Source organism: Schistocerca gregaria, chromosome 1 (assembly GCF_023897955.1).
Source record: "Schistocerca gregaria isolate iqSchGreg1 chromosome 1, iqSchGreg1.2, whole genome shotgun sequence".
NCBI classification, from domain to species: Eukaryota; Metazoa; Arthropoda; class Insecta; order Orthoptera; family Acrididae; genus Schistocerca; species Schistocerca gregaria.
The window spans coordinates 515934758-515961069 of NC_064920.1; the positions used below are offsets into that span (position 1 = coordinate 515934758).

General features: G+C 38.4%; 1 protein-coding gene across 3 annotated transcripts in view; it reads right to left on the minus strand.

Moving 5' to 3' along the window:
* Positions 1 to 4185: 4185 nt before the first annotated feature.
* The window catches only part of LOC126276370 (uncharacterized), a 252682-nt gene continuing 230555 nt past the window's right edge, over positions 4186 to 26312 (minus strand). The window contains exon 7 of one of the 3 annotated variants that reach the window (XM_049977284.1): positions 4186 to 4457. In XM_049977284.1, the coding sequence (XP_049833241.1) occupies positions 4244 to 4457 (214 nt within the window). In that variant the 3' untranslated portion in view covers positions 4186 to 4243. The remainder of the gene's footprint in view (positions 4458 to 26312) is intronic. The other 2 variants (XM_049977274.1, XM_049977291.1) reach the window with 2 other exon arrangements.

Here is a 26312-nt window from a genome sequence, read left to right on the forward strand (position 1 = left end):
GCTGGAACCCCATTTTTCAGTTAGAGTCTTTTAACTATGAGCGTTTGTCACCTTAGTTGTTGTTGTGCCCTAAAACAAACAGAGTCTTTTAAGCATGATCATATTTACCATTTTCTGCTATGTTAGGAGCAACTTTCTGCACGTTCCCCTTCTTTTCCCTGCCTCAGCAGGACATGTGACTCATATGAAAAGAGTTTTATGGGCCAGTAAAATTTTAATGCTTTACTAATTTTATGCCTCAGTCTCAATTTTGTGGGCACAAAAATTTTGCATGTGTTTCAGTGCTACAAGACGGGATTCCTGGAAAGCATCATCAAAATTTTGATGCTTTACTAATTTTATGCCTCAGTCTCAATTTTGTGCGCACAAAAATTTTGCATGTATTTCAGTACTACAAGATGGGATTCCCAGAAACCATCTGATGATAACAGAGATACTTCACAGCATATTTGTCCATGATGCGTCACTTTACAAACTATATTTTCAACTGACAATGGATTTTACTTTCATATTCTGTATCTCAAAAATGGATAAAGATATCGAGAAAATTTTCAAGATCGTTCGAGACCAGGGTCTTAGGCCATTTGCTGTGCGTAGTTGTCATGAAATCGATAGCTCAGTTTTGATATGAAGAAATGGTACAAAAAAACCTTTTACTGGGGTTTTCTAAGGAACCATACATGAACTATGTGTGCCTCTATCAGTTCCTTAAGGCCCACCATAGACGACATCAAATGCGAAAAGAACAAAATGATTTGCTCAACTTGCCTAAGCAGGAGGATGTGTTTAATATTCATATATGACCCTGTACTTTAGCATTGTGACACACTATTGGATATACAAATGGTCCCTAGCCCAATGGCTATGCAAAACACTTGACCGTATCTTTCTGTCACCAATAGAACCTGTGGCATGAGCTCTAGAAGATTCCCATTTTGATGCACCTCACTTTGGAACATATTAAATAGCACATGCTGTTACAGGCAATTCCTCTAGTTGGCTCTCTATACTCTTGATTGGTCTGTAAATGTTGCCAATAATGACTCTTGTAAGCCACTTCTAACACTACTGCCTACTAAGCTTATGTGTGACTTCACTAATTTCAGAGACCGCCAGCTGTTGCTATAAACTGAAAAGTTAGAACCTGTTTAATAGAAACATTATTGTTAACTATAATTTACATTACACAGTCCACATATTTCAATAAATTATAGAATAATTGACTGATAAGGTGCTCTGGGGTTGCAGCTCACTTTTATGTTCATGTTTGCTGACAAATAAAATTTGTGTTTGGATTGTTTCTGCATTGACCAAATATAGTATTTCTTCTTTTTACACAGACATGTTTTGATGGAGTCACAGCATCATGATTGGTAGCAAGATACAGAATAAAAAGCCCAATAATGATGCTGTAGCTTCACTGAAACATGTTGGGGTAAAAAGAAGAAAAAATTGTTGTCGCTATGGTGGAACCTATCCAAGAAGAATTTTAAGATGTTCTTATAATTCTTTTTTGAATATTTTGGGATTTCCAATATTGCACCTGATGTTGCTGCCAACCAATCAAAGACTTTTGCTCCATAAACTATTCTGTACCCTGGCCAGGGACAAACATTTTTATTTCTAGTGAACTGTTGTGTTCATTTTGCAGTTGTTCCTAATTCCCTTAATAAAACCAGAAATATCACTTTGGAATAAATGTACTGGCATGTAGTATCAGAATGCCAAGGTCCCTGAAGAACCTTCTGCAAGCTGTTTGAGTATCACCTCTACACAATATTCATACTTATGTTCATGCAGTCAGTCCAAGGCAAGCTATAGTAGAGTGCAAACCAACTTTGTGTTACAGAATCCAAATAGACTATGCAGTGTAATGTATCATATTATAATTATATTATTATTTTTCTTTCCATAATAACTGAAGCAAACAAGGGGAATTTGAAAGAGCAGAGGAGGGGCAATTGTCATAACGAGCTCTATGCATAATGGTGATAATTAGAAGTATGTAAATTTAATTGGTGAATGTTGATTTTAAATACAGGGCTATTACAAATGATTGAAGCGATTCCATAAATTCACTTTAGCTCCATTCATTGACATTTGGTCACGACACACTACAGATATGTAGAAAAACTGATAAAGTTTTGTTTGGCTGAAGCCGCACTTCAGGTTTCTGCCTCCAGAGTGCTTGAGATTGCACTGAGACAAAATGGCGACAGGAGCTGAGAAAGCATATGTCGTGCTTGAAATGCACTCACATCAGTCAGTCATAACAGTGCAACGACACTTCAGGACGAAGTTCAACAAAGATCCACCAACTGCTAACTCCATTTGGCGATGGTATGCACAGTTTAAAGCTTCTGGATGTCTCTGTAAGGGGAAATCAACAGGTCAGCCTGCAGTGAGCGAAGAAATGGTTGCAGTGAGCGAAGAAACGGTTGAACACGTGCAGGCAAGTTTCACGCGCAGCCCGCGGAAGTCGATGAATAAAGCAAGCAGGGAGCTAAACGTACCACAGCCGATGGTTTGGAAAATCTTACGGAAAAGGCTAAAGCAGAAGCCTTACCGTTTACAATTGCTACAGGCCCTGACACCAGGAGACAAAGTCAAATGCTTTCAATTTTCTGCGCAGTTGCAACAGCTCACGGAAGAGGATGTGTTCAGTGCGAAACTTGTTTTCAGTGATGAAGCAACATTTTTTCTTAATGGTGAAGTGAACAGACACAATGTGTGAATCCGAGCAGTAGAGAATCCTCATGCATTTGTGCAGCAAATTCGCAATTCACCAAATGTTAACGTGTTTTGTGCAATCTCACAGTTTAAAGTTTACGGCCCCTTTTTCTTCTGCGAAAAAACCTTACAGGACACGTGTATCTGGACATGCTGGAAAATTGGCTCATGCCACAACTGGAGACCTACAGCGCCGGATTCATCTTTCAACAGGATGGTGCTGTACCACACTTCCATCATGATGATCGGCATTTCTTAAACAGGAGATTGGAAAACCGATGGATTGGTCGTGGTGGAGATCATGATCAGCAATTCACATCATGGCCTCCACGCTCTCCCGACTTAACCCCATGTGATTTCTTTCTGTGGGGTTATGTGAAAGATTCAGTGTTTAAACCTCCTTTACCAAGAAACGTGCCAGAACTGCGAGCTCGCATCAACGATGCTTTCGAACTCATTGATGGGGACATGCTGCACCGAGTGTGGGAGGAACTTGATTATCGGCTTGATGTCTGCCAAATCACTAAAGGGGCACATATCGAACATTTGTGAATGCCTAAAAAAACTTTTTGAGTTTTTGTATGTGTGTGCAAAGCATAGTGAAAATATCTCAAATAATAAAGTTATTGAAGAGCTATGAAATCGCTTCAATCATTTGTAATAACCCTGTATATTGAATATTAAAGGTCTATTGATACTAGTGCCAGTTAAAGCCCACTCAGGATATGTTTACCTTCCCATTTCTTTCAATTATTCATTCAAAATTTCTTTTTTTATTATTTAAGCAGCAATTTTAATCTGTTTCTAATATATATTATGTTATATTCCCCCCACCCTCCACCCACCACCACCACTACCAGACTTTTCATTGATTAATGTTCAAAAGGTTAGTTGGGAAAATTAGAATGAAGAAAAAATTTTTAAGTATGGATAAAATATTATTGCCACTTGTTTAATTATGTTACACTCACCAAAATATATTAGTTTGCTGACTTGTTGTGTGAAAATATGAAATCTAATATATGGGAAGTGATTTCTATCAGGTTGGTCTGTGCAAATGAACAAGTGTAAAATAAAAATGTATTTCAATGGTGGTGCTGAAATTTAGTCAAAACAGCAGTAATCAACAATTAAATTTGGAAAAAGAGGAAAACTTAGGATCCTATGATCCTGTCTTTTCTTTAACACCAGGAACAATCACATTTTTCATTACTAAGGTCTTACAAAGTCTCTTCACATTGGTATTGTTTTAGCTGTGTGAACTTTGCCTTTTTTCTTTTGCACATTCTTGAAATGAAATATTCTTCCTTGGTGTTTGGTTGAAAAATATGCTTCATACATTAATGTCATACATCCTTCTGTCTATGCAGATTTAGACAAGCAGACAAAATCTGCTCACATGCAAGTTGCTGTAACTGAATGTTTGTAGTATTTACAGTCTTGAGAAAAAAGATATCCTTCCATAAATCATTGTATTTTTCCCTTTATTTGATAGTATGTTACATCTTTCTCATCAACTAATATTGAAGCTTACAGGAGCATTTCTCTGTAGCAGCTCCATCTTAGCATTTTGTTGTTGACTATGGAGCAAATTATGACTCCACATCATGCTTGGTGTTGGTGACACTTCAAAAATGCATGGTATATCTTTAACTGAAACTATGTCTTTGCTCACTTCATTAACACAGACCTCGATTTGTGGATTCACCCGTACACCAAGTTCCAACCTGCAAAAAGATGTGTGTCAAATGCTTGATTAGAGGGAAAAATAGAGTCCCTAGAAACTACACATTGAATTTTTGTCTCAGTTCTTTCAGCCAAATGAAGAGTGGAAAATGGACAAATGGAGCATCAAATTGACTAGCATAATGTCTAAACATGCACGAAAAGAGATTTAATTGTTGAAATTTATCAGGGTAATTAAGAAAAAATTAATTAATCATTGAGCAAAGACTGAAATATTTCATGAACAGTTACTCCTAGTTATATAAATGAAGTATTGAAGAGTTCATCTATTTTGTGGCTAGCTGTTTTGTACATAAAAAGTTTCACAGAAATTGTGGAATTAATAATAATAATAATAATAATAACAGAATACTGATAAATATTTGAATGTATTATATCAAACAATGGAATATCAACAATGTAGTAAAGAAAATATGATTGCCACCTACCATAAAGATGACACTTGAAGTTGCAGAGAGGCACAATTAAAAGACACTTACACATTAGCTTTTGAGCACAGCCTTAATCAGAAAAAAAAGATAAATACACACCATCATTCACACAAGCAAGCACACCTCACACATACATGACCACCAACTCCAGCAGCTCAGACCAGAATGCAACTGTCACATAGAATGGAAGTAGCAACCTGCTAGGGAGCAGGATAGTGAAAGGGATAGCAGTGTATGGATGGGCGAGGGGAGGGGGGGGGGGGGGGGGGGGGGGGGGGGAAGAGTGCTATCTGGAAGGGTGCACAGTGACTGCCAATAGGAGCAGCAATTGGAAGGCTGTGGGGCAGGTAGGTGGGAAAAACAGAGTGAAAAAGGAGTGTTGTGGGTGAAGATAGGCAGGTGCATTGGCGGAGAGCAGCATACAAAGAAATGTGGGAGATGAGAATGCAGAGGAGGTGATATAACAGAGGGATAGGAGGGTGTGATACAGTATGTTACTGTAGGTTGAGTCCAGGATAATTATTATTGGGTGTAGGTTGTGGGGAGTGTAAATTACCTTATGTTGAGGACATGACAATTATTGTTAAGATGAATGGACATGTAAGTAATTTAACCATGACAATGGCAACTATGATAGAAGCACAAAATTCTATGGGTGATTCATAAAAAGAATCAGCCATGAATGTTCAGGTACAAGCCACAGAAGAAGTTTTTAACAAACAATTTCAGGGAGCATGAGTCATGACTGGACAGAAAATTTCAAGATCAGTAATGAAATTTAATGGAAAGATTCCAGAATATGGAAACTTACTTCTCTTGTCATACTCTGCAAACTGCTGTGAAGTGCATGACAGAGGGTACTTCCCACTGTACCAGTAATTAGGGTCTATCCGACACCATTTAACATGGTACGTGGGAGGAAGGCTTGTTTAAGTGCCTCTGTGCCTACTGTAATTAGTTCTATCTTGTCTTTGTGATCTCTATGGGAACAATTCATAGGGCTTACATACCACTTTAGAGGAGTGAAATATATCCTTAATACACTACTGGCCATTAAAATTGCTACACCAAGAAGAAATGCAGATGATAAATGGGTATTCATTGGACAAATATATTATACTACAACTAACATGTGATTACATTTTCACGCAATTTGGGTGCATAGATCCTGAGAAATCAGTACGCAGAACAACCACCTCTGGCCAAAACAATGGCATTGATACACCTGGGCATTGAGTTAAACAGAGTTTGGATGGCATGTACAGGTACAGCTGCCCATGTACCTCAAACACGATACCACAGTTCATCAAGAACAGTAACTGGCAGATTGTGACGAGCCAGTTGCTCAGCCACCATTGACCAGACTTTTTCAGTTGGTGACAGATCCAGAGAATATGCTGGCCAGGGCAGCAGTCGAACATTTTCTGTATCCAGAAAGGCCCGTACAGGACCTGCAACATGCGGTCATACATTATCCTGCTGAAATGTAGGGTTTCGCAGGGATCGAATGAAGGGTAGAAAGTCATAACACATCTGAAATGTAATGTACACTCTACAAAGTGCTGTAAATGCAAATAAGAGGTGACCAAGACGTGTAACCAGTGGCACCCCATAGCATCACGCCGGGTGATATGCCAGTATGGCAATGACAAATACACGCTTCCAATGTGCGTTCGCTGCGATGTCGACAAAACACAGATGCGACCATGATGATGCTGTAAATAGAACCTGGATTCATCTGAAAAAATGACGTTTTGCCATTCGTGAACCCAGGTTCGTCATTGAGAACACCATTGCAGGTGCTCCTGTCTGTGATGCAGCGTCAAGGGTAACTGCACCCATGGTCTCTGAGCTGATAGTCCATGCTGCTGCAAATGTCGTCAAACTGTTCATGCAGATGGTTGTAGTCTTGCAAACATCCCCATCTGTTGACTCAGGGATTGAGACGTGGCTGCACACTCCATTACAGCCATGCGGATAAGAAGCCTGTCATCTCGACTGCTAGTGATACGAGACTGTTGGAATCCAGCATGGCATTCCATATTACCCTCCTGAACCCACCGATTCCATATTCTGCTAACAGTCATTGGATCACAACCAACGTGAGCAGCAATGTCGTGATATGATAAACCGCAATCACAATAGGCTACAATCCGACCTTTATAAAAGTTGGAAATGTGATGGTGCGCATACCTCCTTCTTACACAAGGTATCAAAACAATGTTTCACCAGGCAACGCTAGTCAGCTGCTGTTTGTGTATGAGAAATCGGTTGGGAACATTCCTCATGTCAGCATGGAATAGGTGTCACCACCAGCGCCAATCTTGTGTGAATGCTCTGAAATTCTAATAATTTGCGTATCACAGAATCTTCTTCCTGTCGGTTAAATTTCGCATCTGTAGCATGCCATCTTCGTGGTGTACCAATTTTAATGGCCAGTAGTGTACTCTTACCAGATTTCTAGATTCATCACTTAGAAAGCAGGCTTTCAGTGGATCGTTCAAGTTCTTGCCAGTTTGATTTTTTCAGCATCTCCCTGGAAATCTCTCATGGGTCAAAGAAATCTGTTACTGTTTCTGCCAGATTAAAAGTGACTTGAAATCGGGTCCTTTGCCTTTCGCAGGCAAGTGCTCTACAAACTGAGACAACCAAGCATGACTCACAATCTGTCGTCCCAGCTAAACTTCTGCCAGTACTTCATCTCTTACCTTTCAAGCATAACAGAAGTTCTCCCATAAAACTTGTGGGTCTAGTGCTCCTGGAAAAAAGGGTAATGCAGGGGCATAGCTTACCAAAACCCACAGGATGTTTCCAGAATGAAACTTTTGCTCTACAGTGGAGTGTGCACTGATATGAAACTTCCTGGCAGATTAAAACTGTGTGCTGTACTGAGACTCAAACTCTAGACTTTTGCCTTTCACTGGCAAGTGCTCTACTGTGAAGATATAAGGGCAGGTCTTGAGTCATACTTGGATAGCTAATTTGGTAGAGCACTTGCCTGTGGAAGGCAAAGATTCTGAGTTTGAGTCTCAGTCAAGCACACAGTTTTAATCCACTAGAAAGTTTCATATCCGTGGAGACTCTACTGCAGAATTAAAACTTCATTCTGGAAACATCCCCCAGACAGGGCTAAGCCATGTCTCTGAAATTCTGCAGTATCCTTCCTTCCATGAGTGCTAGTTCCACAAGTTTTGTTGGAGAATTTCTGTAGAGTGTGGAATGTAAGAGACAATGTACTGGCAGAAATGAAGAGTGAAGACAGGTTTTGAGTCATGCGCTGGCCGGGATGGCCGAGCGGTTCTAGGCGCTACAGTCTGGAACCGCGCGACTGCTACGGTCGCAGGTTCCAATCCTGCTTCAAGCATGGATGTGTGTGTTGTCCTTCGGTTAGTTTTAGTAGTTCTAAGTTCTAGGGGACTGATGACCTTAGAAGTTAAGTCCCATAGTGCTCAGAGCCATTTTTGAGTCGTGCTTGGGTAGCACAGTTGGATGAGCACTTACCTGTGATATGCAAAATTCTCAAGTTCCGTTCTCAGTCTGACACAGTTTTAATCTGGCAGGAAGTTTCATATCAGTGCACAGTCCACTGCAAAGTGAAAATTTCATTATAGATGTTACTGTTTATGTTGCCTTCTTTGTATATGTTCAATATCCCGTATCAGTCCTATGTGGTACAGCTCCCACACACTTGAGCAAATATCCTGGGATGGGCCACATAAGTATTTTGTAAGCAATCTCTTTTGTAGACTGACTTCACTATCCTAATATTCTAACAATAAACTAAAGTCTCACACCTGCCATACATACTGCTTGTGCGATTTTTTCATTTCTATGCTTACAAACTGTTGCACTCAGCTAAACATATTCCAGTTGTAACTCATTGATATTGTAATCATAGGGTACTATACTCGTTCATTTAGTTAAAAGGATAGTTTTACACTTTTGCACATTTGAAACAAGTTTTCAGCTTTTGTCCAGTTTTAAATCTTATCAAAATCTGAAAATGTCTGTATAGACAATATTTTGTTATGGATAACCACATCAACTGTAAAAAGTGTTCGGTGGCTGTTAAATAACATGCAGTGTCAAATGCAATCAATAAGTGAAGAAATACTGCATCTACATGATTACCGTGATTCATGGCCTTCGGGACGTCATGTGATGATAATGCAAGTTGGATTTTACGAGATACATGTTTTCAGAGTCCGTGATGACTGTCTTGGAGAAGGCCATTGCACTTGAGATACCTTATTACTTTGTCTTGGAGGAGGTCATTGTACTTGAGATACCTTATTAAATTTGAGCTCAGAATATGTTCTAAGATTCTACGAACACAATTCCAGGGATATTTGGTGGTAGTTTGTAGATCACTTCTGATAGCCTTCTTGTAGTCATGCTTGACCTGTGCTTTTTGCCAACTACTGGGCACTATTTTTGTTTGGTTGGTCTGTGATGCATTAGAGTTAAAAGAGGGGCTAACTCAGCCACAAATTTGGCACAGAATCTGATAGGAATTCCATTTGCCACCATAGCTTTGGTTCTCTACTTGACTGACACTAATATCTATGTCACTTTTCTTTGGAGTGATGCATGATGTAAATGGGGGTAGTACTGATCTATCTTCCTTTGCAAAGGGATATTTGAAAATGGAGTTCATAACTTCTGCTTTTGCTTTGGTGTCCTCAGTTTCAGTTCATGTGCTTTCTGTGACTGTCTGCACATTAACTTTGGTACCACTCACAGCCCTTACATATTGTAGTGCTTCAAGCATTTCCATGTAAATTCTAGAATCACTCAGCCTTCTACCATCTCAAACACATTATATTTTAAATATAAGTGAGAGAGAGCCTATTTGCTGCACATCACTTGTCTGTGTGTGCAGGTTTGAAGTTTATCGTGAGACGACTATAGACATGGTGATCAAACGGCATCAACAAGCATTTGCCAGCCACGCCATGGAAGCTGTAGAGAAAGAACAAGGAGTGTTTATGTATTCTGTGCTGTTTTATAACTTTGATAATTGAAGTGGGAAAAAAGAACAATTGAAATATTGTTAATTAATGCTCATTTTGGACTTGGAAAGGACAAGACGTATTTTACGATTTTGTGAAAAGAGGAATGGTTATTAAACCAACTCTCTCATAAATGTTATTTAATTGGTCTCTGTAAGTTAAATATTTAAGTGAAGATGAAGAAACTTATTGTGTTTGGGGTCAACTACATCATTAATCGATGAGTATTTTAACAGTGAAGTGTGTATATGTGATCATCAGATTATGGAAATAAGGAAATATTTTTTTTGCCTCACATGTCGCAAAGCATTAGAACGTGGCGACCTGTGTGAAAGGACAGAAGAAAACAGGAATTTTGAGACAAAAATGAGATAAGAAGATATCATGTGTTGCCATAGCAATCGAGTACAACAAGATTAGAGAACCATTACGAGAAACTGGACTAAGCCTAAATATCAAATGAGGAAAATTAGTAAATGCAACAAATGGGAAGACATAAGAAAGTCATAAAGTTAAAAGAAAAGAGAGAAGATCTCAATGTATTAGACTAAGAAGAGATACGCTGAGAACAGGTCTACTAAGAAGCTATACTGTGGGGTGTAGACAGCTCTTACACAAATCGTGAGCACGCAGACGCAGAAAACAACATCTGACACCACCGGCACCAGTTGCTTTTCATTGGTGCTCACCTGCTTCCACATCTGCTCACCAACATTGATGCAGAAACCTATATTTGACACCATTGGTACCAGTTGCTGCTCACCGGTGCAGATTCCACATCCACTTGCTGAAGCAGCCTAAACTTTATGCTGGGTTATCGTAAAACAGTACTTTATTGTTTGAGTGTAAAGTTGGATAAACTAATGAGTGAAGTGTACTCATGTAGTTGTTATACTAGGAGTGAAGTTTTTAAATGTTTACTATGTCCAAAGCATTAGAATATCATCAGAATTTTTTTGGGTTTTGTGGGAAATATTTCAAAATGATGTGCTACAGTATTCATTGAAGGCTTCAGGCATTACTCTCACAACAGCTGAAAGCATTTCATTTAGTATCCCACTGTCTACAGGCCTGTGCTTTGTCTGCACCTATTATGCCATAGTCCATTTCTTTAAAAGTTTATTGACACTGACTGTATGTCATGAAATGGTCCTCTCATCATAAACTGTTCTATTAAGTACATGTCTATCCAGAGCAACACTTTTTATGCTAATTAAGGCCATAAAAGCATGGTCTTTTTCGGATGTATTTCTGACAGAAAAGCAATTCTGATTGCTGGAGTCAGAGGTTTTTATTAATCCTGCCTTTTGAGTTCTTGTGCAAATATTTGCATAAAACTTTTATCCCTTAACACATGTTTGTTTATTTCTAACCAAGAAGTCAAATACTAATTTTCATAGAGTTAGTTTTAATTTTTCTTAATTTAACAAAATATTTTCATAAAAATTTTCATCCCTTATTTAACGCCCTTAGTGGCTGAATTCCCAAAAACACTGACACACATGTTATTTTATTACTAACTGAGAAGTCAGATACCAGTTTCATAGATTTTGCTTTAAAACTGCTTTAGTACTTCTTTAACGGCAATTTGCTTAAAATTTCCAAAAATGTTTGAAACACATATTTTTTATTTCTAACTGAGAAGTCAAGTACCAGTTATTATACATGTAGTTTTAAAAATGCTTTAGTAGTTCTTTAATAATGATTTACTTTGAAAATAAATTTTCACTAAATATTTAACTCATGTAGGAACTGAAGTTCCAAAAATGCTAAAAATGCTGAAACAAGTATTTTTTATTTTTAACTGAGAGCCAAATTTCAGTTTTTATAATTCCAGCTTCAAAATTGCCTTAACAGTAAAATATTTTCAAAAACCTTTAATTCCCTATTTCACCTCCTTAGCTGTTAAAATTTGAAAAATTCCTTCTTAAATAATGCCTACAGTATAAGATAAACCCCCTCTCCAAATTTTTACTTTCTATCCTTAGCCGTTTGGACTGGGCGATAATAATTCAGTCAGTCAGGTCAATGCCTTTTTATATATGAGGGGGTACCCACAAGATATATATATATATTTTAACTTATTTATTCACATTTTAAGCACAAACCTTCAATCTCCTTCAAAAACTGATACCCTAGTCTAATATTGAATTCCATTTTTCAAAACATTGTTTAAATTCATCTTTCGTAATGCTTGACAGCAGCTCTTTTTTTTTCTTCACATCAGCAATATCACCTAAACACTTCCTTTTCATGTCTCTTTTAATTCTATGTGACAAAAAGAAGTCACATGAGGCAAGATCAGGTGAGTATTAGGGGGACGGAGGGGAGGGGCAGGGGTCATACCGTTTTTTAGTCAATAATTGTCATATAGATGGGGCAGCATGAGCAGGGGCATTATCATGATGGAAAAACCAGTCACCGGGCCATTTCTACCACACACTGCTGCAGAGTCTTTTCAAAACATCCAAGAACAAAGCCTGGTGAATAGTCTGGCCCATGGTAAAAAGTTGGAATTGACAATTTCTCTCACACTGAAACAACAAATCAGCATTGTTTCAATGTTTTTTAATTCAGCAGTGTCTTGAGGTGAGGTGAACTTGAAATCTTCCACTGCCAAGATTATTGCTTTGATTCAAGTTTGTAAGCTCAGCACCGAGTCTTGTCACCGGTGATTATTTTTGAAAAAAAAAAAAAGTTTGAATCATTTTGGGATGCTTCTTTTAAGGCCAGCACGCATACACATGACCTCGTTTTTGTTCAGCTGCCAGCAGTCATGGCATGAATTTGGCATTCACCTATATCATTTCCAAATCGTCTGTCTCGCTTTGCTGCACTGAACTCCAAGTCACCCCTGACAGCTCCACAGTTTCATCAATGATCCACCAGTGATCTTCATGGATGTTTCCACAAATGTTTTCAACATTTACATGTGTTTGGACCTCAGAGAGACAACAGAACAATGTTTGTCATCAAGTAATATTTCACAATTTTTGAAAAGTGAAAACCACTCAGATTCATGAGTTTTTCTCATAGCATCATCACTATACAGCATTTTTAACATTTCAGGATTTTCTGTTCCATCTTCTCTGAGCAAAAAGTAGAATTTCACCACCACACACTGTTTGCAAAAACCAAAACTTGCAAAAATGACAATCACAAAAAACACTTGTCACTATAAATTCTGCTGGAACTAGTCCTGACTTCCTTCAGTGACTGAACTCAGCTAAATGACTCTTGAATATTCACTCTATGCACTCATGCTGAGTGAGGTGGCACAGTAGTTAGCACACTGGACTTGCATTTGGGAGGATAATGATTGAAACCCACATCTGTGGTTCAAACCCTTTTCCAACCATTCAAATTTAGGTTTTCCATGGTTTTCGTAAATCACTCCCAGCAAATGCCAGGACACTTCCTTTGAAGGAGCAAGGCATATTTCCTTCCCCACCTTTAATGCCGTCTGAGCTTGTATTCTATCTTTAATGACCTCATTGTTGGGAGGACGTTAAAACCATCTTCCTTCCTTCCTTCTATACACTCCCAGGAGCAAGACACAGTATTGCAAAAACTCTGGACACCAAACAATTAGTTTGTTTTCTTCTGGGTACTACCTCATATACAGGGTGTTCCCCACCTTTGATGCCATCTGAGCTTGTATTCTATCTTTAATAACCTCATTGTTGGGAAGATGTTAAAACCATCTTCCTTCCTCCCTTCTATACACTCCCAGGGGCAAGACACAGTATTGCAAAAACTCTGGACACCAAACAATTAGTTCGGTTTCCTCTGGGTCTACCTCATATACAGGGTGTTACAAAATGGTACGGCCAAACTTTCAGGAAACATTCCTCACACACAAAGACATGTGTCCGGAAATGCTTACTTTCCATGTTAGAGCTCATTTTATTACTTCTCTTCAAATCACATTAATCATGGAATGGAAACACACAGCAACAGAACATACCAGCATGACTTCAAACACTTTGTTACAAGAAATGTTCAAAATGTCCTCCGCTAACGAGGATACATGCATCCACCCTCCGTCGCATGGTATCCCTGATGCGCTGATGCAGCCCTGGAGAATGGCATATTGTATCACAGCCGTCCACAATATAAGCATGAAGAGTCTCTACATTTGGTACCGGGGTTGCGTAAACAAGAGTTTTCAAATGCCACCATAAATGAAAGTCAAGAGGGTTGAGGTCAGGAGAGCGTGGAGGCCATGAAATTGGTCCACCTTTACAAATCCATTGGTCACCAAATCAGTTGTTGAGAAGCATACAAACACTTCGACTGAAATGTGCAGGAGCTCCATTGTGCATGAACCACATGTTCTAGCAGCACAGGTAGAGTATCCCGTATGAAATCAGGAGAACGTGCTCCATTGAACATAGGTGGAAGAACATGGGGCCCAATCAAGACATCAACAACAATGCCTGCCCAAATGTTAACTGAAAATCTGTGTTGATGACATGACTGCACAATTGTGTGTGGATTCTCGTCAGCCCACACATGTTGATTGTGAAAATTTACAATTTGATCATGTTGGAATGAAGCCTCATCCGTAATGAGAACATTTGCTCTGAAATGAGGATTGACACATTATTGGATGAACCATTCGCAGAAGTGTACCCATGGAAGCCAATCAGCTGCTGATAGTGCCTGCACATGCTGTACATGGTACAGAAACAACTGGTTCTCCCGTAGCACTCTCCATACAGTGACATGGTCAACGTTACCTTGTACAGCAGCAACTTCTCTGATGCTGACATCATCAGGGTTATCGTCAACTGCACGAAGAATTGCGTTGTCCATTGCAGGTGTCCTCGTCGTACTAGGTCTTCCCAAGTCACGAGTCATAGGCTGGAATTTTCCGTGCTCCCTAAGACGCCGATCAATTGCTTCGAACGTCTTCCTGTCAGGACACCTTCATTCTGGAAATCTGTCTCGATACAAACGTACCGCGCCACGGCTATTGCCTCTTGGTAGTCCATACATCAAATGGGCATCTGCCAACTCCGCATTTGTAAACATTGCACTGACTGCAAAACCATGTTCGTGATGAACACTAGCCTGTTGATGCTACGTACTGATGTGCTTGATGCTAGTACTTTAGAGCAATGAATCGCATGTCAACACAAGCACCGAAGTCAACATTACCTTCCTTCAATTGGGCCAACTGGCGGTGAATCGAGGAAGTACAGTACATACTGATGAAACTAAAATGAGCTCTAACATGGAAATTATGCGTTTCCGGACACATGTCCACATAACATCTTTTCCTTATTTTGTGTGAGGAATGTTTCCTGAAAGTTTGGCCATACCTTTTCGTAACATCCTGTATAGATGACTTTACTGCAGCTTTATCTAATTTTCTGAACATATGAGTCTTTCTACTTGGTGCAGTTGCCATAAATTTTAGTAATCATTATTGGCTCATGAATGTTGATAACAGTTTCAGTGTGAACATCATCAAAGAGGTAAAGTCTGTCTGTTGCCATTCAATCCAATATGTTTCTACCATGAACAGTCTTCCAAACTATCTGTTACATGTAGTTTTCAGAGAAAGCATATAGTAATGACTCACGGAATGTCTTCTCATAAAATTCACTCACAAAACTGTAATCACACCAATTGATAGTAACATGAGGTTTTTGCTGAAGTTTTTGTTACATCTGGGGGTGAATCCAGTGGTCAACAAAAATATCCAGTTATAAGTTTATACCCTCCCTTGACACTGAATCTTGCCCAAACAATCTTAGATGCTGCTTCAATTAATATTTCAGTGATTTGAGTCTCTTATATATTGTGGGAAATACACCACTTCCTTTTCTCATTTGCCTGTCCTTTTGTACCTAGTATTGTGTGAGCTTGGCTGACTTTTTGGGAGTGCTTCAAACTCACTTACTTTGTTCTCTAGGATGTTAATATTCTTGTCTGTGGGATGTATTTCTATGGATCTTACACTGACACTTCAGGGTCTCCTAGAGCTACCACATTGGAAACATAAACAGAAATATGAGCAGTTTGTGAAAATGTTAGTGGTAAATTCAAAAAAGGACATGAAATGTAAAACAGAAAAATTTCTGAATGCATAAACTGATGAACTGTATTTGGTATTCTGATAATTTTCAAAAATAATTAGTCATAAACAAATGTGTGCACTGCAAAAATAATGAAATTGCAAATCAGTTCATTTGAGAATAACAAAGTGGAACTTGTTGGTGGAATTTAGAAGAAAACAGGTAGGATACAAGAAACAGTTCGTCGAGAATTAAAAATAGTTGAAGAAATGGTCACAATCAACATGGAAAATGTCTAACATGAGGTAACATAAAACAGAGTACAACTAAGGGAAGTTTGTGTTTGGATTAGAGTCATGCATCGTGCTGGTTTCACCCCACCCAGCCTATGTTTTGCAGCCTTGGGCCATCGGCTATCCTGCCAAGCTGGTGAGCTGAGTGCAGACTGCTGGGCCAGAGCCAGCGAGCTGACAGGCCAACCTGTCAACTTACCGGCCTGCTGCTCCATGCACTCTACTTGTGGCACTGCATCAGCCATCTGTGTGTGTTGTGGCACATCTAGAATCTGTTCGCAAAGTCTCAAGATATTTGGGGAGAGAATGACTCAGTCACATTTTGTGCTATGAGTCAATTCGTAATCAGAGTAACTGTGACTGTCAGGGTCTCTTCTCTAAGAGAATGCAATGCTTTTAATTCCACCAACATATGTTTGATTAGTGCTGTTGGAAAATTAAGACATATAATTACAAGAATCTATATACAGTAAATATATTCTGCAATTGCTACTAGTGTCACAAACACTCTTATAACATGTATAGATACTACAACACACTGAAATTAAATAAAAACTGGGATTACAAAGAAATATGTGGTTCCCAATGTTTTCAGGTTTCTTTCATTGCAAATAGGCCTTGTAGTCAAATCTCTTTCTTCAATGATTTTTGATCATAAAATGAATACATAAAATGCTGTAATTAATGTATCAGTCAATTAATCCAAACTGGTATCCAGTACTGTAATAAGAACTGGAGTTACAGAACTATAATTTAATGTTCAACTAGTCAGAGTCTTTCTCCTGAACCAAAGGATATGATTCTGTGCAGATCTTTAGACAAATACATTTCTGTCTTGATCATGTATGTTAAAAAACTCTATTACCGGTTTTGGCTTACAGCCATTATCAGATCAGTAAATCAGATACAAATATCATCATTGAATAATCTGTACACATCTGTAACAAAAGTAGTAAAGACTGGTTTTATTTGGAAGAATGAAAGCTCAATCAAACAAAACAGTTTCAGTTGGTAGAACAGAAACATGATCCAAAAGACAGAAAAAGTACAGACTGGTTTCACTTGAAAAGAAGAAATGAACAATTCAGTCACTATTAGAAACTATAATGGACAGTATCTATGGTGTCACTGAATTCTTCTGACAGACTAGTTCCTGTCAAAAGAAGAAATGATTTAACTCAACCTCTGAACCTAGAACGAATGAGTTCATTGTTTCCCAACAACCAACAAAATTGATTTTCATTCAATTATTCCCATTACTACAAGCATCATGTTGCTTGTCACTCCATGTTGAGGGACACAGTGCCTAAGAGTGTAACACTGCAGAATTATTAAGGAGCAGGCTGCACCACAAGTAACCACAATGTGCAGCCCTGCAGGTTGGGGAAGCAGAAGACTGCCAAGCCATGTTAGCTCACTGGCTCTGGCCCAGCACACTGCGCTCAGCTTACCAGCCTCTCAGGCCAATTGGGCCAGCCCATGGCCTGTATGGGTCAGGCCAGGCAGCAAAATACAGGCTGGGCGGGCTGAAACCACCACTGTACATGACTCTTAGGATCCCCACGGTAGATAATTCAACATTATAAAATATGCAAATGAATTAAATCAATCGAGGGTGCAATTTGGGAATGGCACAAATAAAGGAAATACTGCAAGAACAATCAATGGAGGAAAATCACAAAATTAGATTTTTCAGAGGTTACGTGCAAGGTGACATGAGATTATGGGTAACCAAAATTCTCAACACGTGAGATATCAAAGGATTTGAAAATGCTTTTCATCGAAATACTGGTAACATGGACTACAAAAGAAGTTAGGAAAGGAAGTTTTCTAACCCAGATCCATATATAATGTCAGGTAAGGGACACACTACAAATATTTTGAAAAATGCATAAACAAAGGCAAATATTCAGACTATGGTGTGCCACAAGTGAGCATACTATGAATTTTGGATGTCAGACTTCCATTGAACATCAGGGAATATTTTTAATTGTACTGGACAATGACTTGCAGGATAATTTTTAGCCGCAATCTACAGGCTAGATATGTTGGACGATGATTGCAGGGCTATAAATGGTCAAGTTCAAGAGTGACATGAAACTGCAGAGTAAATCATGGAAACAACAGTAGTATATGAACTGTAAGGTCAAACTGTAGAGGAATGTGACATGAGAATGGAGAAAGAAACAACTTGACACAAGCACAACACAAGTAATAACAGAAGGGAAAGACAGTCATGATTAAATCGTAGATATAGACCCAGTTAGTGAAATGACATGAGCTGGAGATACAAATGCAACAGGTACATGCATTAGAGGGATTTCCAAACAAAAAATCATGTAGAATTCAAGAACCAGTTAGTCAAGAATTAAATACAGTTAAAGAAATGGTCATATTCAGTGCTAAAAATGTCTAACATGAGGTAAGATATAAGAATAATAAACAAAATGATGTACAGGAACAAAATAATGTGATTTCTGCATTTTCAGAGATGTTGTGAATTACAGAACCTGTCTAGTATTAATTAATCATTTGTCAAAAGAATTAAGGTGGACAAACAAAGTGAACAGGAAAACTAATAATGGTGAGCTGTCACCCTGAATTTCTGGCTGGAAGTATATGAAGGGGCCAAACAAACAATAAAACTATTAAGATATAATAACATAAGATGCATTCAGAATTAGAACATCTAAGTGCATCATCCACAAAATTAAGCAATTAGCAGTTAATGTTAATTTTAATATGACAACAGTAGTACTGACTATGGACAGAGGTACAACTTAAAGCCTAGTACCTACATGGTAAACAAAGAGAAGAAAATATTAACACTGCCAGTGAGTGGTGTAAATTAGTCTGAGTTGTTGGACACAGAACAAAGCTAATTAAGTTCCAAGCCTGAACAGAATTATAGATAAATGGTAAGAGAATGGAGCATTCCATTTTGGTGGCTGGAGATTTGTTAGTCAACTGCATTTCAGAGATTATTTATTACAGGAGAATGACTTGAGGATCATTTTCTCTAACAGAAAGCTGATAGATGTGTATCAAAGAAGATGCTTTAGAGATTGATTTGCTAATATCCAGTTGACATATGGAAGGTTCTGTGACTAGACAAATATAAAAGCAATGAAAAGTAAAAGTTGAATCTGTTGTGCAAGTCCCTGATAGTGATCTTGGCATGACTGTAAATGGGATACAGCCGTTCTTCACAAGGAGAGGGAGTTTGACAGGTCTTTTTGCCCCATACACCTTTTAACTTCAGGGAAGATCCTCAGTACTCATTTGATTGCAGGCTAAATAGACTTGGGGCCATCCTGAAAGTACTGGGATAAGGAAAAATCTGAAGCCTATCCTAGATTAAACCTAGGACTCCCAGGGCTGTATTCTACTGCTCTGTCAAATAGACCACCATGGCCACGCACAAAAGTATTATGTACTGAAAATAAAAGATACATATATGACTGAAAAGGCTGAATTTTATGTATTAGAAGCAACTGAAGATAATATCAATAAATTAGATTGTTGATGTCACGTTGTAGTGTTTCGAGAATTTCCACATAAATCTAGAACTAGTCGTCCTTCTACTGTCTCAAGCACATGATATTTTAAAAATAAGTGGGAGAGTGGAAGCGTATCTACTGCATCACCAGTTTCTGCATGCAGGTTGGAAGTTTGTTATGAGAAGGCTGCAAAAGTGGTGTGGGATTATTGTAAGAAAGAAAAACGAATAACTGACTACAGACTTTTAACTTACTTCATGTCATAGCTCTGAATGAGTCAAGACACATGTAATGTTCATGAATTATTTGGTTGTCAAGTCAATGCAATTATGAATGTGTTTAATTGAGCCTAATGTTTGATGACTTAGTTGATTTGCAGAAGTTTAAATATTTGTATGAGAAATGGTAAAGTTGTTTCCTGCGAAAGTTGAAAGTATATCATAACTGAACTGAAAGTATTCCATGAGTACCCAATTATTTCAAGAGTAGAGAAATAGTCAAATAAATTCTCATAACCAGTCTTCGGAGAAGAAGCTTTTGGGAGACCGACATAGCTGATTATCCAGAGAAGAGGATCAGCTACATACATCATGTAAGTCAACTGATGAGAGTGAGGTGTGAATTATGAATGTAATCCAGTTTTGTACCACTTCTCGTGTCATAAAAATGTTAGAATGTGAAAGCAAGTGTTGAAAAATGTGCAGTGTAAATATTCAGGTGGTGTTTGGGAATGAGCTGGTGTAAGTAAACAATATAAATGTCATCTTGAAGTGAAGCCCCACAAACTTTCTGTCCTACCACTAATCCTATGCCTTGTGCCAAAAGGTAAGTTGTAAACAGAGAAATTAAACAAATGTTAGATTGGCATGTCATGTAAATTTGTAAGAGCTATATGCTAACGTAAACCATGGGGATGGTAGTGGTGAGCATAGCAGCAAATTGTGTATTGCTGTGGAAAAAAGTAAATTTTGATGGTAAAATAGAAACATGTGTAAATTGTAAGACCAAATGTTCAATGCTAAATCAACATATTTCCAGTTCACAATTTATAAATGGTGCTCTAAAGCTGGACATAAAGAAAATTCAATCTGGAAAATGTGAGACGCTGATGAACCAAGAAGATTTGGCCTCAGCAGGCAAGTGGAAAACGGAAGAAAACTGTACCCAGGAAGCACAATCTCAAAATAACAGTGAAACCTCTGTGTGTACAAACAGTGAAACTTGAGTGCATAAAAACTGTCTATCTTGAGTGCATAAACACTGCTGAAGATTCAATGATTACATGGGCTGAAGCAGAAAAGTTTTAAATGAATTGCAAAAAATAAACAGACCAGTGCTAGTCGATCTCCAGAGTGTGAATATTGGAAAATATGAGAAAATCTGTGTATTAGGGGATAGTCACTGCCAGGGAATTTCTGCAATGTTAACATAAAAATACAACTTCAAGGCATCTGGATTCATGAAGCCTGTGGCTCCATTACGCAAACTAACAAACCCAACAAAATTAAGTGAAGTAACTACTCTCATGCTCATAAATTAAGGATAATGCTGATACATGGTGAAACAATGCTCTGGTGGGCAGTTTGCAGGTTTAAATCACCTCGGGGTATGACCATGCAGTGCATTTGACCTGCAGTCATCGCACGGTGGCACTGGCAGCAGTCTACATATGCAGAGGTGTGTTGGTGCATGTTAGAGAACAGTGTAGGGAGTAAGTGTGCAGATGTTTTCAGACGTGCTAATAGTGACTGTTTGTTGAAAATGTCTCAAAGAACATGTATTCATGTCATTATGAGGAGTAGAGTACTAGTGCGACTGGAGACAACACCACAAGAAGACCGATATCTCACCATCAGTGCCCACAGACAGCCACAGAGTACTGCAGGTAGCCTTGCTTGGGACCTTACTGCAGCCACTGGGACAGTTGTCTCCAGACAAACAGTCTACAGATGACTTAACAGTCATGGTTTATTCGCCTGGAGACGTGCAAGGTGCATTCCACTGGCCCCTAGTCACAGGAGAGCCCATAAAGCCTGGTGTCAAGAACATAATACATGGTCATTGGAACAGTGGTCACAGGTTAAGTTCACAGATGAGTTCAGGTATAGTCAGAACAGTGATTCTCGCCAGGTTTTCATCTGTCATGAACCAGGAACCAGATACCAACCCCTTAATGTCGTTGAAAGGCATCTGTATGGAGATCATGGTTTGATGGTGTGGGGTGGGACTATGATTGGTGCACAACACACTGCATGTCTTTGACAGAGGAACAGTAACAGGTCACATGTATTGTGACATCATTTTACACCAGTATGTCTGCTCTTTCAGGGTTGCAGTGGCTCCCGCCCTCCTCATGATGGTGATAATCATGGCCCCACTGAACTGCCATCATGGAGGAGTACTTTGAAACAGAAGATATCAGGTGAATAGAGTGGCCTGCCTGTTCTCCAGACCTAAACCCCATCAAGCACGGCTGGGGTGCCCTCAGTTGACGTATCTCTGCATGTCTTCAAACCCCTAGGACAGTTCAGGAGCTCCGACAGGCACTGGTGCAAGAATGGGAGGCTATATCCCAGCAGCTGCTCGACCACCTGATCCAGAGTATGCCAACACATTGTGCAGCCTGTGTACATGTGCATGGTGATCATATCCCATATTGATGTCGGCGTACATAAGCAGGTAACAGTGGCTTTTGTAGCACCCAATACCATGGACTTACAGATCTGTGTCATGTGTGTTCCCTATTTGCCTATGCTATAAGCACTAGTTTTGTGTAGTGCCACATTGTGTGGTACCACATTCTGCAGTTATCCTTAATTTATGAGCATGAGTGTAGTTTGATTAAAAATGATTTTGTTGTGTTGCTGTGAGGATTTAATGACATTTATAGAATTGAGACTTACAAGACTAGCACAGGCCTGAGAAAGTGTCTAAATAATTTAACTGATACAAATGTACTCACTGTGAATGTCCCACAATGTCATGTTTTACTGAGTTGGCCATGTGTAAATGCAAAATTAATGTCACAAACAAGAGTTTCGCAGATGTATATACTCATTTCCAGCATGTCAATGTTATAGACACAAAACATTTTGAGATGAAGCTTCTATACAGCTCATGGCCTTCATTTAAATACATCAGGAAAGGACGTACTTGCTGATGAAATATTTACTCATATTTCGTGGAACAATAAAGAAAGTAGGACAAGTGGCAATCAAATGCTAATCACAAAGTGTTTTTGGCAAGCAGCAAACAGTAAAGCCATCAGTCAGTTGCAAATTATGAAGTGGTTTAAACCAAGAAGGCCAGAAAGTAACAAACAAATATTAACCAGACGCAAATTATGAAATGGGTCAAGTGAATAAGGATGAAGGTGAATGAAGCACGAATTTTGCAAGCTCCAAAAATAACTTCACCACTTGATTGCCACCAGGAAGCAGAAGCCACACTCAACAATTACACCAAGAATTTTTTAGGTATAACATCACCTGCAGAAAAAGGAAAAGAAGTACCAGCAGCAACAGAAGTAAACACAACATCCAAGCAGATTGCTCAAGGAACAGCCAGCAGATGGAAAGTAGACACCTCCACAACCTGTCTATTTTTCATGACAACATTAGGGGACTTAGCAGGAAAGTAGAGCAGCTATCAGTTAATATAAATGACAGAAATTGTATAAAGAATGCTCAAATACAGACGATACAGTTGCTGAAAGGTTCAAAGAAAACTTGAGTTTGATTTCAAACATGTACCCAACTCATATGATAATAGTTGGTGGTGATTTTAATTTACCCTCTATATGTTGGCAAAAATTCATGTTTAATTCTGGAGATACATACAAAATATCATCTGAAATTCTGCTAAATGCATTCTCTGAAAATTATTTCAAGCAGTTAGTTCATGAGCCCTCATGAATAGTAAATGGTTGTGAAAATGCACTTGGCCTCTTAGCAACAAATAATCCTCAGTTAATAACGAGCATCAAAAGCAATTCAGGGATTGGTGAACACATGGTTGTCATAGCGAGATTGAATATTGTAATCCCCAAATCCTCAAAAAAATTGCAAAAAATATACATATTAAAAAAAGCAGATAAAAATTCACTGTACACCTTCCTGAGAGACAATCTCCACTCATTCCAAACTAATAATATAAGTGTAGACCAGATGTGGCTTAAATTCAAAGAAATAGTATGGACAGCAATTGAGAGATTGATACCAAATAAATTAACAAATGACGGAGCTGATCCTCCTTAGTACACAAAACGGGATAGAACACTGTTGCAGAAACAACGAAACAAACATGCCAAATTCAAACAGATGTAAAATTCCCAACATTGATGATCTTCTACAGAAGCTCTAAATTTAGCATAGGCTTCAATGCAAGATGCCTATAAAAGTTTTCACAATGAAATTTTGTCTTGAAACCTGGCAGAAAATCCAAAGAGATTCTGGTCGTATGTGAAATATGTTAGTGGCAAGAAACAATCAATGCCTTCTCTGTGCAATAGCAATGGATATACTACCAAAGACAGTGCTGCCAAAGCAGAGTTACTAAACACAGTCTTCCAAAATGCCTTCACAAAAGAAGATTAAGTAAATATTCCAGAATTCGAATCAAGAACAGCTGCCAATAAGAGCAACATAGAAGTAAATATCGTCGGAGTAGTGAAGCAACTTAAATTACTTAATATAAGCAAGTATTCTGGTCCAGACCGTATACCAATTAGGTTCCTTTCAGAGTATGCTGATGCAATAGCTCTATACTAAACAATCATATACAACCACTCGCTCGAGGAAAGATCTGTACCCAAAGACTGGAAAGTTGCACAGGTCACACCAATATTCAAGAAAGGTAGTATGAGTAATCCACTAAATTACAGGCCCATATCTTTAATGTCAATATGCAGCAGAATTTTAGAACATATATTGTGTTCAAACATTGTGAATTACCATGAAGAAAACTGTCTATTAACACACAGTCAACATGTGTTTAGAAAACATTGTTCCTGTGATACACAACTGGCTCTTTATTCACATGATGTGTTCAGTGCTATTGAGAAGAGATTTCAGATCGATTCCATATTTCTTGATTTCTGGAAGGCTTTTCACACTGTACCACACAAGCAGCTCATAGTGAAATTGTGTGCTTATGTAATATTGTCTCAGTTATACGACTGGATTTGTGATTTCCTGTCAGAGAGGTCACAGTTCATAGTAACTGACAGAAAGTCATCGAGTAAAACTGAAGTGATTTCTGACGTTCCCCAAGGTAGTGTTAGAGGCCCTTTGCTGTTCCTTATCTATATAAACAATTTGGGAGACATTCTGAGCAGCCGTCTTTGGTTGTTTGCAGGTGACCCTGTTGTTTATCGACTAATGAAATCAGAGGATCAAAACAAACTGCAAAATGATTTAGAAAAAATATCTGAATGGTGCAAAAAGTGGCAGTTGACACTAAATAATGAAAAGTGAGAGGTCATCCACATGAGTGCTAAAAGGAACTCCTTAAACTTTGGTTACATGATAAATCAGTCTAATCTAAAAGCCATAAATTCAACTAAATACATAGGTATTACAATTATGAACAACTTAAATTGGAAGGAACACATAGAAAATGTTGTGGGGAAAGCTAACCAAAGACTGTGTTTTATTGACAGGACACTTTGAAAATGTAACAGATCTATACTACGCTTGTCTGTCCTCTTTTAGAATACTGCTACATGGTGTGGGATCCTTACCAGATAGGGCTGATGGAGTACATTGAAAAATTTCAGAGAAAGGCAGCATGTTTTGTATTATTGCGAAATATGGGAGAGAGTCTCAGAGAAATGATACAGGATTTGGGCAGGAAATCATCAAAAGAAAGGCATTTATCGTTGCGATGGAATCTTCTCACAAAATTCCAATCACCATCTTTCTCCTCCGAATGCAAAAATATTTTGTTGACACTGACCAACATAGGAAGGAACGATCACCACAATAAAATAAGGGAAATCAGAGCTCATACGGAAAGATATAGGGATCCATTCTTTCCACACGCTGTACGATACTGGAATAATAAAGAATTGTGAAGGTGGTTTTGATGAACCCTCTGCCAGGCACTTAAATGTGATTTGCAGAGTATCCATGTAGATGTAGATATATTTGCTTTACAGAACATTATATCACAAATGGCATTAATTTATTACATTTAGATTCTAACAACAACATTGCAAGCTACTAGTCTAGGGACAACAAGGAAAGAGATGGTGCAGCTATTTTTGTTAAAAATATTGTCATATTTAGATCTATAAATGAAAGGAAATACTGTTTAGAACAACTATGTGCAACAGAACAACAGTGTGCAATAGAAGTTACAATAGATAGCTCCCCAGTAATAGAAGCGTCAATTTACAGGGTACCTTCAACTAGTTTTAGGTTCAAATAGATCTATTGTTATCCACTTTATTTTCTAAAAATTATGAAATTGTTATTCTGGGGGAATTTAATAAAGACTTTCCAACTGAAAACAACAACAAAGTAGACCTCCAGCATCTGATGAATTCATATAATCTAATTCCAGTAGTTGACTT